Source organism: Gastrolobium bilobum, unplaced genomic scaffold (genome assembly GCF_033153095.1).
Source record: "Gastrolobium bilobum isolate Gb01-03AN ecotype WA unplaced genomic scaffold, APGP_CSIRO_Gbil_v1 utg38010, whole genome shotgun sequence".
In the NCBI taxonomy this organism is placed as follows: domain Eukaryota; kingdom Viridiplantae; phylum Streptophyta; class Magnoliopsida; order Fabales; family Fabaceae; genus Gastrolobium; species Gastrolobium bilobum.
Genome location: NW_026895861.1, coordinates 149,217 through 165,031, shown reverse-complemented (window position 1 = coordinate 165,031; position 15,815 = coordinate 149,217). Strand labels below are relative to the sequence as shown.

Genomic DNA, 15,815 nt, shown 5'->3' with positions numbered 1-15,815 from the left:
AAGTACTCCTAATAAAGAAAACAACAAACCAAGCATAAACACCCTTAACTCAGCACCTCAACAAAAAAAATATCCTATTCCTCATCGAGCCTCTCCCTTCCCATGATTCTACTCAATTCTTTGTCCTTTCTCCACATCCCCATTCACCCCACTTATAACTAACTTCACATTATTTTTCCCTCCCACATTCTCTTCTCCATTCAATGCTTGCCACATGGAATCCCTTATAACAACCTTTTTTCTTTCTTTTTATGTTACTCCTTGGCTATCATTACTATTAGATCTACGGATTATTTGGGCTGATCATTGTGGGCCCTAATTTTCTTTTAGTTCTTACGTTCATAGACCAATTTCAATGAAAAAAATTTCAACGGTTTTGGCGCATGAATCAATCAGTGGGCCAAGCCAATAAGAATGGGATAACGACGAGAGTAACGTACAGAGAAAAGAGAAAAAAGATAAAATTTGCAAATGTCAATTTCTTGAACGAAGGAGCACGTGGACCGGGAGCTCTGAATTTTTTCTCAATTGCAGTGGCCCCTCAGATAGAAATTTTGGGAAGGGTGAAAGGGAATGGCTAAGAGGTATAGGATGAAGTGATGGGTTCTGATTATGGTGATATTCTTTTACTTACGGAAAGGAGATGAAGCTTGTGATATGAAGCATGACGAAGTGGGTGATGAATAGTCAATGTTCAATGAAAATTTGCGCAGGCATGATCAAAGGGATGGGGGTGGGTGACTTTGACTTGACCCAAGCTGCGAAAAGACAGAAATAATCTCCTTGGAAAATAAAGCTAAAGTAGGAGAATAGGAATATTTTGGGAATTTCAAGCAAAACTAAAGAAAAAATTAAAATTAGTACAACTCTTTTTTAAACATACCCTTTTTCTTATTTACACCCAAAAGGATTTTAAATAAGGAAATCATACGCCGAGGGGCTGTAAAATATTTTCAGGCGCTGCACAAATGATATAGCTACTTCCTCACAGTCTCGCCCTCATCGACAGATCATTATAATAAATCTGCTCATCAATCTCATGTCATATTTCACACCATTGATGGAATTTGATTCGAGCCACCAAACACTGCCGTGAGTATCACCATTTTCTGCTTCAAAATACCCATAACGTGTAAATATTAAATGGATAAGAAAAACTACGAAATTTACGAGTAAATATTTGCACTAGTGCTTTGGAAAAATCTAACACCAAAATTATTTAATGCAAAATCAGTCAGATGTTAGTCTTAAATGCATTACTTTAGAGTGTTACTGTACAACTAATAAAGAACATAATAAGTGTTAATACTAAATCACTCGATAATAAACTAGCAACAAGGAATCGAAAAAATACCATGTATGCAGTTTTTCCATGTAAAATATGTAGTCTCCCCCAAACCTTGGGGGAATGGTTACAAGAGAATGGGAAACAAAATTAAATGAAAAGAAATTTGCCATGTACAAGATTTATTCATTAGCAACTGACTCCACCCTAAAGTTGGTTGAGGCTGCAGTCTTGAAATGAGGCTTGGAAGGGAAAACAAAAACAGAATTTGAAGAATTTGATGGTTGATATGCTGCTGAGTATCTCAGTGAAGTCATAGAAAATCTAGGTAACTGTTGCATGCCTGAAGCAAGTGGGACAAGTTTGTAACTTAGAATGTGCTCGGATTTTGGAAGAACATATATAGTGTCATTATGATACCCAGATAATACAAAACTTTGTGCGTCTGCCAGTGAGTATTTAACTTCTTGCAGTAATTGTGTCTGGTTCAAAATTCTAATATAGTATGTGAAGGGATCTCCAAGTATGGCATAAGGGGGGCATTCAAAACTCACAATCAACGGTGGTATCTCCACATTCATATCAGGCAGCTTTTGTTTAGTCACAACCCAAGACAATGTTGTGGTAGTAGAAGCAGATTGCTCTTGAACCCCAAAGTCCCTCCTCCATCTCAAACAAACAGTTCCTGGTCTGAGTTTTGGAATGTTCATATTGGAATTGACTGAGAACACCTTCTTGAACTCTTCCCCAGGAACAAGAAGGGCTGGGTCTGAAAACTCCTCATTCCCATGTTGAATAGAGCACGTCCTTTCAACATCATCCTCTACTGCTATGGAAATGGACTTTAACCTTAGTGGCAACTCAGTGCTGTTCTTTGCACTAACAATAAGTACAGTTTTTTGGTTTAAGGGCAGTGATTCTGACTGATCAGACTCCGAGGCTTGCTTGTCCTTAGAGAGTAACAACGGGTCTCGTCTGAATGGCATCAAATAATGATGGTTAAGGACAATAGCAGTGTGCCCTTCAATTTGCAAGTTCTTATGGACATGGACCATCTGTGAATTTAATTCATCATTATATGGAGTATAACCTAAAGATACATAAAGCATAATAGGTTTAGGTCGGTGCCACTTGATTTCTAATTTGCACGACCAGGAGTCTCCATTTTTAAGAAAGGGAACAGAAATTAGTCCAAATGATTGCTGTATTTTCTTTATTTTGTCAGAATCTAATTGAGAATCATCTTCCCCTTCTGGTCCAGATATACCAAGCAACTCCACATGATGATTATTCATAGAGTATGGCTCTGAGTCTCTCGGACTAAACAAGCCATCTCCCCTCACATCCACAAGATTGATCTTCAATTCACCTGAGTAGACATCATGGCCTTTCGAAACCAATGTTACAGGTACCAAGAAAATCTCTCCCACTAAAGCAGGACCGGAGGCACCAAGGCACAGATCTACCTGTGGGTCTGGTTCTTCAACTTGGACAGACTTCTGACCAGAGTAAACAAGAATTGGATCTTTTATTGGAACAGTTTGTACACAATCCTCCAAAGTCCAAAGAGATAAACTATCCAGTGAAGCAGGGCTTTCAGCTCTGCAACAGATTGTGAAGTGTGATCCAATTTTTGCAATAACAGACAGGCATTCAAGTTTTCCACTTTGATCTGAAAAACCATAGTGTCTGATGTCTCAAATCACAATTGACAAAAAAACGGCTACAGTGAAAGCAATACTTCTACTGGTAATAGATATGCAGGCGTCAATTTGGACACTAAATTAGTTATGCATAAATCATACTTTTGAACCAAGATAATGGACAGATCTTGTAGAAAGAGGAGTCTGATAAATCCATACCAATTTTGGAAGAAATATCACAGCATTTTGAATGATTCATAAATAAGCAATCATCCCATTGTTATACACTTAAATAGATGTTGGTTATGCAATATAACCAGTCACATTTATAGCCACAGGGAACATAAACAACATAAATTAATGATCACAAAAAATATTTGGGCGAGGGGGATAAAAAAACATAGAATGTTCGAAATGTACCATTCCCGGTTACTTGGTTTTAGAAACATTTGAAGGTGCATTGAGATTGAACTTGACAGCCAATTGGAAAAGTGAAGTTTGCCAAGAGTATCTAACTTACCAGATTTGATGTCATAGGTCAACCTTAGCCATTTGTTTGATTCAAGGGAAAGAGAAGGGGCTGTCTCCATTCGGTGCTGTTGAATACCACTAACTTCTACTGATTGAGGTTTTCGGGCATTTGCAATGAAGAAATTACAATCAGATTGGTTGAACTGGATTTCTAATCGATCAATCTCCACCATTAGTGGTAAGTGGGAAAGAAGTGACACTGTAACCAAGGTTGATGCTCCAGGCTTGATCTTCTGTTCATGGAAAGCAACTGATGCAAGCATCACAAACCTAAGAGGACTGACAACATCAACCTCAAGCTGAAGTGATTCATCTCCACTGATCATGAGATTACTAGGATGTTCGTTTGTTGCCAACCCTGAAGCTTCACTGACAAGCTCAAAAACCTCCTTGTGTACAATTTCTCTTTGCAGTAGATTTGCAGGACTAGCTGGACCAGTGTTTCTCTGAACAACAGTATCAGATGAAATTGGCAGTGCAGCCATTTCAAGGGAATACTCCACAAAGTCTTTAACAGTACCATTTTTCCGTGAGCACTCACGCAAGTAACCCAAGACATCCCATAACAAAGTTACCCATCCCTCTTTTCTGTATAGGGTAGCAATACTATCAAAAATCTGTTTTGCGTTACCAGTATCGCCTTCAGAAAAATATTCTTTGGCCATCTGGAACCCGCAAAAAGAGCTCATCCTCTGAATTTTAATACTACTGTAGGATTCATAGGCTTTTTTTAGAAGAGCAATAATTTCAAGTGAATCTCGGAACCTTCTTCCTTCAGAAACAGCATAGCGCGTGTACTCTTCATCACTGAGACTGCAAATCCAAATGAAAATCAATAATTTAAAATATGATACATATCAGAACATTAAATTATTTACCACTCAAATAAGACTTACGGTAGCATATCAACATTATCACCTTGCTCAAGTAACCGAGCAAACTGACCCGCATACACTGAAGGAACTACTGAATCAGCACCACTATCAATCGCATTGAAAGTTTCTGACATTGAGATTGCAAGTTCCAGTGTTGATCTCTTCTCACTCAAGTAGTGAGCTGCTAACTGTTTCACAGGGACAAATCAGGATAACCCAGTAGAGTTTATATAAGAAACACATGAACGGATTCATGAAACAACTTTGCATGCTCAGACAGGTATAGATAACAAATTATTAGACTTTCATAGAAACACTCATATGAAAGTTGCAAAAACATAAATGTGTGCGCGCATGTTGCCAAGGCAGGGTGAGACACTCACAGCAGAGTCCCGGATAACAAGATGTGAAGGGTTTTAATTTGGAGGTTGATTAGTATGTGAAAAGAGCCAAATGCAATACCAATGCCCAATACAAATTATGACAGAAAAACAATAAAGGAAAAAAAAAAAAAAGTGAACATAAGGATAATAGCTAAGACCAACAGAAAAGAACTTGGTGTAGATTGTGGAATAGGGAGGGAAAGAAAAGAAATTAGAGGGAAACAGGAAGGGACAAAAAGACAATTACTTTCTCTTGTTTTGATGTTCAAAATGAACAAGGGACAGGAGAGGAGAGTTTATGAAAAGATTAATTATAATGCATTTTTATAAATACATCTTTTTATTAATAAATAATGAAATTTAGAAATATTCATAGTTATCAAACGCAGGTAGCAGCCAGTAGAGGCCGACCACAGAAAACGATATAGCGCTATTGCAGGTAGCGGTAGCGTGATAGCGGAGTCCTATGCATGAACCGAACCTGTTATATATATATATATATACCACGCATATAAATGCTAAAAAAATAAATGAGAGGAGTCCAGAAGAAGGCGAGGCTCTGATACCATGTAAAGAACCTTGGGATACACCACCCTAAAAGCTAGCTCAAAGGGTGGGAGTGCCCAGATCCTTATAAACTCCACATTAGTTGCTCATACAACCAATGTGGGACTATATATCTCAACACGCCCCCACACACGAGAGCCCATTGGGCTTGAAGAGTGGAAGATGCAACAGGCCCAGCCTACCTGTGCTAAGAAAGTCCACAAGAGAAAGTGGGGGGCGGCGAGGCTCTGATACCATGGTTCTTTCTGATACCATGGTGTATCCCAAGGTTTTATCCCAAGGGTTTTTACATGGTATCAGAGCCTCGTGTCCCGGGTTCGATCAGTTTCAACTCATGTAACTCAGTGCCCTCTTTCCAATGTGGCAATTACTGCTAAACATTGAGGGAAAAGGACGGGTGTTCCAGAGTAGATTTACATAACTGTTGAGATATATAAAACCATTAATATAGCCTCACCCAACAACTTAAGCTTTGGGTTGAATTGGTTCTTTACATAGTATCGGAGCCTCGTGTCCCGGGTTCGATCCTCACCGCCCCCACTTTCTCTTGTGGAATTTCTTAGCACAAATAGGTGGGTCTGTGCATTGTTCACCCTTCAAGCCCAGTGAGCTCTCGTGTGAGGGGGCGTGTTGAGATATATAAAACCATTAATATAGCCTCACCCAACAACTTAAGCTTTTGGGTTGAATTGGTTCTTTACAATAACAAATAAGAGTAGCAGAGGTTAGACTATTGTGGTGGATGAGTGCATATATAAAAATAATAATAATAATAATTAAGATCAGGAGTGAATGTATTCAAAAGAAAGATGGATGTAGCAGGTATTGAGAAGATGATAGAAACTCCCTTAAGTTGATTTGGCCATTAAGTAGAAGAACAAAAAAGGCTGTTATGAGAAAAGTGGATCATATAGAAGATAGTTCGATCAAAGGACATAGAGGGAGACAAAAGAAAACTTTAGGAGAAACCAATAAAATACCTTGATTATAACAACCCTAATTCTCAAATTGTTTGAAATTGACAGTTACGTGAGACAGTGTGTAAATTCTGTGTCTGTTAAGGGAATTCTGTCAGTTGAATCATGAAACTATCATGATAATGGATGTAAGGATACAATTCATGCCTAACAAGTCAATTAGAACCTAAAAAAAACATAAGTTGTGTTTAGAGACAAAAATACATAAGTTGTGTAATGGGGGTATTTTGGTAATTTTGCAATCTAGGTCTGAACTGAGTTCTGACAGTCTAGTTAAATTCTCTGGTAAATTCTAAGGTTTGTATATGTGTTTAAATTAATTAAATGATGTGTAGAATAATTTAAATAAATAGGTCAAAGATTGATTAATTAAAAAGTCAACTAGTTTAAAAAGTAAGCTTTAACTTTATACCTAGGCTTAATCTTTGGTCAAAGATGAATGTCTTGCTTTCTATGCTATATGTGATGTGTAATTATGTTATTGTATGATTGGTTGGTCAAAAATTCAAGGGTGTGATGTGTAAAGTGAAAACCAATGAAAATCAAGTTACTTTATACTTTGAAAAGGTCAAAATTGTGTGTTATTTTTTCTCCATAAGACCAAGTCGGTTCCTAGCTCTTTTGGAACCATTTCCACGGTGCAAAATATGATGGGAATGATGCTTAGCTTGTCTTGAAAGTTTGGTTAAAGTTTGATAAAAATATCTAAGTTAAAAAGGTGAAAAAGTCATAAAAACTAAAGCTTTAAACCTTTTAATTTCAAACCATTTGTCATCTTCCTATTCTTTCTTCAAGACACACAAAACATCTCTTCTTCTTATCCTCCATGACCGTAGCATCCATGGTGAGTGAGAGTTTGAGAGAACTTGATTTCTAGTCATAATTTCAAGAAAGTTTCAACATGAAAAAGATTCCTTGTGAGCTTGTGAGTAAAAGCCCTAAAACCATACACCTTCTGGCCTTGTATTGAGTGAGATAATCCCTCCTAAAGGTTGAACATGGCTGCTGCACTTTGGTGTTTTGGACGAGTTTTATTTGGTTTTTATGTTGGAAAAAGCTTAGGGTTACCTAAAGGAAGCTATACAAGGTAATTGCTAGCAACTTTGTTGATTTGATGATGATTTATGAATATTTGTGTTCTTGTGTTCAACATGAATTTCTATGTATGTTGATGATGAATTTTGAAGTGGTTTTGTTTTGGAATTGGTTGTTTAATCTTGTAAATCAAAGATAACATCTTGAATTCTTGAAAAATTGCAAGAATCAAACATAACCCTAACCTTTCAAATTCGGCCATGAATAGTAAATTAGGGTTTGATATGGTTTGATGATGCTTACATGTTAATTGATGTGGTGTGATGTTTAATTGATGATTTAATGTTTAATTAATGGTTTATATGTTAAGAAAAATGCATGCAAAGTGTTGATGTCCAAGTTGTAAATTTGACTATGCATACTAAATGTATGATAATGGTGTGTTGATATATGATTGATGATGATTTGTTAATGAATTGTATGCTTAAAATACAAAGAATTCCTAAGTTATTTACTAAGCATTCAATTCGGCCAAACCTAGTTAAATTAGGGTTTGTATGCAAAATGATCAATTGAATGTTTGCAGCATGAATTCAATGTGTATATGATGGTGTGGTGTCATTGGATTAAAGCTTGAATGCATGAAAATCATGAAAATACAATATGTATGTTTCGGCCATTTGTGACTAATTGGGTATCCATGTTGTATAATTTATTTTGAATGATGTTATATGCATTTGGTGTATAATAAAGTGTAATTGAATGGTTGGTTTAAGTGTTTGAACTTATGAAAGTAATTTGACACTTAAAGTATATAAAATCAATGATTTGAAAGCTCAAGTTCAAGTATATGTTTTGATGCATGAGTAAATGTTAATGTGGAGTAAAGAATGATGAATGAGAAGCATGAAAATGTGTGTGAATGTGATGGTTAACATTCGGCCATATTGAGATCATTTGGTTGGAATTAAAGTTATTTGATAATTAAACCGTAGAAACTTAAAAGAGTGTTTAAGTAAGTTTGAATGATCAAGTCTCAAACTGGTAATGTTTGGTTGTAGGTGTAACATAATATCAAGTTTAAAGATAGGTTGACTTGTGGCATGGGCATGAATTGTTAAGAATGAATTTGTAAAGAGTGTAATGCAGATTGGACAAGATATGTGTTACAAGTTGTTGTGTGTATGTCAAATTTGATGTATATCTGGGTAAAGGTGTGAATCTGGAGATACAGTGATTCCTGATCAGTGTTCGGAGGATTTGACTTGATTACTTGTTGTACAAGTAAGCTTGCTAGGAGCTACAAGAGGTAAGCTTTTGGTTTAGGAGGATTCTTCCTCTTTGTTTGTTCTACCAGGATTTCATAATCTTGGAGGTATATCTGTATGTTTGTGTTTTGTGGTAGTCGGATATATAGTGTAGTTGCATTCATATAGATGATAACATGATTTGATGTGATATGAGTTGTGATATATTGGTTCTTGTACAATGAACATATTCAGATAGGCCATGTGTTGAGATATATAGTCTCACATTGGTTGAAGAGCAACTAATGTGGAGTTTATAAGGCCTTGGGCACTCCCACCCTTTGAGCTAGCTTTTGGGGTGGTGTATCCCAAGGTTCTTTTACATGGTATCGGAGCTTGAGGTTCGATCCTCACCGCCCCCCACTTTAAAGTGGAAGCACAAAAAAGGTAAACCAAAGATTGAGCCTGTTGCATAATCCACGCTTCAAGCCAAGAGGGCTCCTGCGTGAGGGGACGTGTTGAGATATATAGTCCCACATTGGTTCAAGAGCAACTAATGTGGAGTTTATAAGGCCTTGGGCACTCCCACCCTTTGAGCTAGCTTTTGGGGTGGTGTATCCCAAGGTTTTTTTACACCATGAGTGCACCTGAACTGGTTGGCTCTAGTTGCTCTTGAGATTTAATTCCTGGAGTTATCTGTGCAGACGAGTAGTCTGATATTATTCTGTGATTATATCTGACCTTTCATGTAGGAAAGTGAACTCATAGGTGGAGACTTCTCCATAAACCCTGAGATCACGAGATTTATTTCTCACCCCGTGTTGTGGGGATATATTTCAGGTATTCCAACAGTTGTTGATCAGTCATCTCAGGGCAAGAGGCCTGTGCAGAGTGGCTAGTGTTGGAGCTGGATTTTGTATTTTGATCTGTGTTTATATGTATATACTTTTTGAGGCATGTGTAGTATCCATGCATGTTGTCAGCTGTTATCTTTTTGAGAGGCATGTCTAGCCTTTACTTTGATTATCTGTAATGAAGTTATGAATTTCTGTATGTATTTGTGTATTGGCTTTAAGCCATAGTTCGGTATACGAGGTAATTCAGTATGTATTGTATTTGTTGCAATTTAAGATTCGCAGGTTTAATTGTGTTTAGGACTGACATGAGTCAGATTCTGTGTGAATTCATCCATGAATTCAAAGTTTTGATAATGTTTATTTATGTTTTGTGTAAATTGTCTGTATTACAGGAATTTGGATTTCTCCGAATTACAGCCATTATGTTATCCGTAGGTTTCTGTTCAGAATGGTCTCTATGGTCATATTTGAATGGAATATATTTGTCTAGTACATATATAAATAGAATAGACATAGGTAGACCGTTCAAGAAAATTGTACAGGTATGGGACTGTGCAAATCATAATATTTGGAATTAAGTTTTGTACGTGGCAATGCGGGGAATAATAGGTAATGCATTAAATTGTTAATGTAAGGTAAATCAGAATATTAATAGGATAAAAGAAAAAGTTTATTCGTATTTTTGCCATAACTAGAATAAATACGCATGTTAAGCCTTCCGCTTATTTCATTATTTGTAGAGCACTAGTGTACCATATGTAGGTTAACTCACCGGCTGCAGACGGGGTGTTACATTGATCAAAATGGATATTCCGAAATTTTGTTTTTTGTAGAGCACAATGATATAAGGCTAGATTGTTATTTTTGTTTCTATGTACATATGAAGTCCATTATATATGCTCTAATGAAACAGATTTATTGATATTAGGTAAAGCAAACTTAGAGGTATCTATTTCCTCCATAAAAAACATAAACCTATTAGATTAGCTATGTGTCTATGTCTCTACTTATTTAGTTTCCCCAATCTGGTATAAACTATAAAGGTGGGCCTTGACAGACCTAAGAGATTCGTGGAGAGGAATTCCAATCTGTTCAATAACCACACAAGAACTCTTACTCCATCAAAATTTTGTTATGAAGATAAAAATGGCCTTTTATTGGATAGTTTTATTAATCAAAATATTAGTTTGAACTTTTAGTAGAGTATAATAAACCAAAGATGACAAAAACAAACTATAAAAAGATATCATCAAGGTATCTATTGCCCACTTCTATTTTCCTTTTAAATAAAAGGTCATACACTTTACATTTTGAATACTGTTATAGAACTAACCATCTCAAAACCATCAATATAATAATTAGTATCATTATTCCAATACTACCATCATGCATGGATTTTACTTTTGGGTCTTTTACAAAAATGAAAGTTCCAAAATAGAATTGAAATCTCTGTACTTTTAAGCTATGTTATGGAAACTAACAAAAGTGCTCTAGTCAGTAGCTTTTCTCAACATGCGCAGTATGATACAAGTTAGATAGTTAAAGAGGGGTGCTCACTTGGTAGTAATAAGCAGGGTAATATTCCCACTCAGACAGAGGTTTGGATGAAGAGCCTAGAATAACAGGCGAAAAGCTTTGAGTGGTTTTCGAACTTGTCTCCAGCAGTTCTCCAAATACCAAAAACTGCCTACTCATCCACTCCCAATGAAGAAATATTGCTTCTGGTGCACCAACAAGCCTTTTATATGCATTCTTGTGCTGGCGGAACCACGACACTGCTTCTGTAACCTTCCCACTATGCAGTAACAAGGTTGATATCTTGAAATGCAACTGTTCGGAAATAGATTTTATCTCAACTAAGCGTTGTACTGCTGGTAACCTTGTTGTTACCCCAACAATCTGTAGAGTAATATAAACAGAAAATGCATGTGACAAAATTTAGCGTTTTGGAGACAGATATAATAATCACACAAACATACAAAAGTTTGAATACATGCAACTTTATTCAATCATTGAGGAAATCATAGGAGAGACTAAAAGATTCCCCAAGTCTAAGACAATTAAGGCATATTCAAGTAGAATTGTGTTAAGATCCAGCCTGAGATTAAAAGAGTTAAAGACAAGGAACAGAGGAAAATGCTGGGATTTATATTACTGTAATGGAAAATTCATACAAAGAACAGTAAAATTAAGGAGAAAAACAAAATACAAGGAAAAAGAAAATGTAATCCCAGAGTATTCGAGAGACTCTAGACTCCCCCAAAACCATACTGATAAAGACCCAACCAATACAATAAGATTCAACACAAAAGAGGTCTCTGAAATCTGGTATTACTGGTATACTTAATTACAGAGCTAAGAAACTGAGACAACTCTACACAATCCAAACATTACAAGGAAGAAATACACTGGACATTGAAATAGAAAACAGAAGGAAATTGACAAGAAAAGAAGTAGTGTGGAGCGCTTAGAGAGGCTCCACTCTCTCCCAAAGTTCCAAACCCAATATAGAATCGTGATACCCCTCCCAGCATTCCTCACACTACTTAACCACTTCCTCCCCAACCATTCTGTTGTAACTGATTTGCTGAGTCAGCAAAAGTCAGGCCCACATTCTTTCATTTTAATCCTTCATGTACATACATGGTCTTGGACCGGATCGTATCACATACCAATAGCCCAATACAAAAGATACCCCTCCTCTTCCACTATTACCCCCATATATTCTATTAAGCAACCTTATAACCATAAAAGAGACCCTAAATCTCCTTCCACAAAAATTAGTTATAAAGGTCAGCATAGGAGAGAAACCCCACCTATACACCCCTTCCAAGTATACACCCTAGTAATGAGTGATTTTCTATCAAATTGCCTCTGGTAAACATAAGTACAAAATCAGATGCTACAGATGCTCTTGGAGGATGTGAGAAACTGCTCCTTAGAAGGCTCTGACTTCTAAGAGCAAAATATTAGGCATAATGATAGGTTTTTCTTTTGTTAGTTGACTCAACCAATAGACAGAGGAGGGACATATAGCACCAATAATAGCACTTCATCAATGCTTAAGCAAAATTAGATAAATAAAACACAAAAAATTAAAAATATCTACACATACCTCACGCAGTGTATGATAGGCCTCCTCATAAAATTTCAATGCTTCAGCCCAGTCACTTCGGAATTCTGCATATACAGCAACCTAGCAATTCATGGCATCTAGATAAATAAAGCAAATTTTTTTATTTTGATAGAAATATAAGTAATGCACACTTGTACAAGTTCATATACAATAAATGGCATAAGAAAGGCAAAAAAGCATATGCGATCATAGATCATGATCAATGTAATTCCAATGTCTACTACTTCTAATTTTTTATTTTTTATTTTTTTATAAAATCTACTGCTTCTAAAAATGACTAGAAATGAGATGCTACACCTCTGCTGAAACAAATATGACCAGAGAAAGATTAGAAAGGATATAGATTGGCATATTAGTAGAGTAGTAACTAAAAATCACTCCCCATTAAACACTGACTAGCTTATACGTAACTTTACCCTTGCATATTTACAAAGAACAGTAACTAAAATCAAACAAGAAAAATACAAATCCCTACTTTGAAGCAGTAGCGAACAATCAACTCAACCGAGCTGACATTCTTCTTTTCTATCCGCTGTTTAATCCTTCTTCCTTCTTCTCTGTAATATGTACTGGCTAATTCAGAAAACGTACTTGCCAGCCTGCACCAAAAGAAAAAAAAAAAAAAAAAAAGTAGAATACTTACATAATGACAACATTGTTGTTTAAAGAGAAAACGGATACAATACAAGTTTTAGAAAAAAAAGAAAAAATAGTACATGCCTGTTGAGAGACTGTTGGAGTTCTGAACTATCATTTGGGTTTAACATAACAACATATTTAGCATCTACTTCTGCTCGTTTCCTCAAGGCAATCATTTTATCTTCACTGATCTCATCTACAACCAAACAACACCTTCAACATATAACTACCCCCTACAGCTCTTAACAGCATTAAAAGAATAATAACAATAACAATAATGTGCTTCTTCTTCTTTTTCCCTCAATAAAATGTGCATATTTGCAAGTGCAAGTGGTTGAGTACATGAATCGAACACGTGACCTACATGTGCACTAGGAAGCTTACCGTGTGCGTTAGCGTTGACGATTACTACCGCGAACTTGATGTTCCTGGCACGAATCACGGTCTTGATTGAATCGAGATCGGAGCAGACTTGAAGCCACTGAGCGGGGTCACCAAAGACGTGTTCCGCCGGAAAAAGTGCGGCAACGACGGCGGGGATCTTGGTGCGATGTTTGAGCAACCAATCTCGCTTCAAGATGCCGCCAACAACGGGAGAGGGTGTGGTGGCCGTGGCGGTGATGGAATCGGGATCCCTCTTCTTCTGGAAAACGTTGATTTTAGACAAATCGGGGAGGGCGAGGGTGTTAATGGGTGGTTGCTCCGACAAAAGATGGGTCGAAATTAACGGGTGAAGTTCGGGGCACCCAACAATTGATGTTAGTGTAATAGGAGGAGTGCGTAACTCTTCTGGGTATTCTTCCATTGCCTACCGCACCAGAAAAACAAACCCAGATCGAATCGGATCGGATCGGATCGGATTCACGAGCAACCACTTTGAGAATGAGAGTGAGAGAGAGAAGGAAATGAACCAACACAGGAAGAGCAGATGTTTAAGTTTAACAGTAAGCAAAATGCGAATTTCCGTTGCTATTCCAAAATCATCAAATGCTTGGTTTGTAATGATAACGTTAGCTCATATGCACCCTTCACTGCTGCTGACTGACCTACAGACTATTATTGTTTGAAAAATTATAAATATTGTGAAAAGTAATTTATTTATGGGAAAAATTGTTTTTATGTTACATGAATTAAGTTTTTCACTTTTTTTTCTTATATAATTTTTTTATTTACGGGAAAAAGTGATATAATTTTTTCTTTGTTTTTTTTTATTTTATGTTTTAGATGGTGGCTTCATCGTTATATGTCTATGACATAAAATTTTATCTCTCATGAAACGTAAAATTATATAAGCACTTTGTTTATTTTTATTAAGTGTTTTGTGAGGAATTATTTTTATCGCTACCTTTTTCACTTTTTTTTCTTTAATGGTTTCATTTTTTTTTTTTACTTGATTAATGTCACATCACTTATTAGTAGCATTTATAAAAATTTATGTGTTGAATAACATGTTACTATATTAGTTTTCTTCTCCAATATGCTTACTATATTCCTTTAACAATTTTTTTTCTATTTTTTTTTTGGTTAACTTAATTTTTTTAAAAGGATTAATGTTTTTTTCTTACAATATGAAAATAATTTTATCTCATGTACTTACATATCTATAAGAAAAAAGAAAAAGAAAGAAAAAAATATTGAATCCATCTATTTTCATGTGAAAATAGAAAATAAAGTTATCTTTATCTTGTAGGAAAATATTATTATCTTTTTCTTCAAATCAAATTAGAATTTTATTTTTTTTAACCGTTTATTTCAATCTTCTTCTTTATTGAGATATAAATATTAATATTTCCACATAATACATATAATGTATGATTGTTGTTGGTGATGTTAAATGGAACAACATAAGATAAGAGCTTACCATCGTTGATTGTTAGGATTTGAAATATGATTTGATCTTCAAAAAATTCTTTATCCCTTGTTTGCTAGTGCAATATCCTTTTGTTGGGAGCATAACTAACTTTTAAAATTTGAATTTGAATTGTTCCCTCGTCCTTGTTGTATTGTCGTCTCGATTGCTATATTATTACTTCACTCGTCGTCAGCTTCTCTGCTACAGCACTCGGACATCAACTTTTTTTGCAAAGTAAAATACTCAACAAATCATCTATTCTTACAAAAAAAAACAAAGAATATTGTCTCATTTTCCATACTTAGTCATTTCAAAGAACTTAATCATGAATATGCAATAACTAGCTCAATTATCATGCAAATAAGACAACTTCTATGGACTTATGCAGCAAATTCATCATAAAAATACGAAAGTAACTCTATTTTGGGAGAGTTAACACACTCCAAACTTAAAATGTCGCTTGTCATCGAGTAACAAAAAAGAAAATAATTAATTGATTTGCATAAATTCAGTAACATAATTACAGCAATGACTATTACTGATATGAGCAGTTCTGGTGTAGTATTCCAACAGCAATATACATGTGAGAGTTGCTTCTCAACCTTGGAGCTTACACTTCAACTTTGGTACTCCTAGTTAGCCTAACTTCCCTGGCTTCTTGCTTCTGGAATATTATGTGTGTGTGTGTGTGTGTGTGTGTGTGTGTGTGTGTGTGTGTGTGTGTGTGTGTGTGTGGAGAACTTCTTTGTTGGCTTGATGCACTTGAGAGCTTCAAACTAAGAATCATA

The 15,815-nt window shown here is 35.8% G+C and overlaps 1 protein-coding gene across 1 annotated transcript; it reads right to left on the bottom strand.

Annotated features, from left to right (window-relative positions):
- Positions 1–1,333: 1,333 nt before the first annotated feature.
- LOC133296470 (uncharacterized) lies at positions 1,334–14,057 on the bottom strand. Its single transcript, XM_061495462.1, has 8 exons — positions 13,560–14,057; positions 13,257–13,371; positions 13,012–13,135; positions 12,516–12,596; positions 10,958–11,299; positions 4,356–4,522; positions 3,449–4,272; positions 1,334–2,957 (listed from the first exon to the last, which is right to left on the bottom strand). The coding sequence occupies exons 1-8, from the start codon at positions 13,978–13,980 to the stop codon at positions 1,468–1,470; spliced, it is 3,564 nt and encodes a 1,187-aa protein (XP_061351446.1). The 5' UTR covers positions 13,981–14,057; the 3' UTR covers positions 1,334–1,467.
- Positions 14,058–15,815: the final 1,758 nt, after the last annotated feature.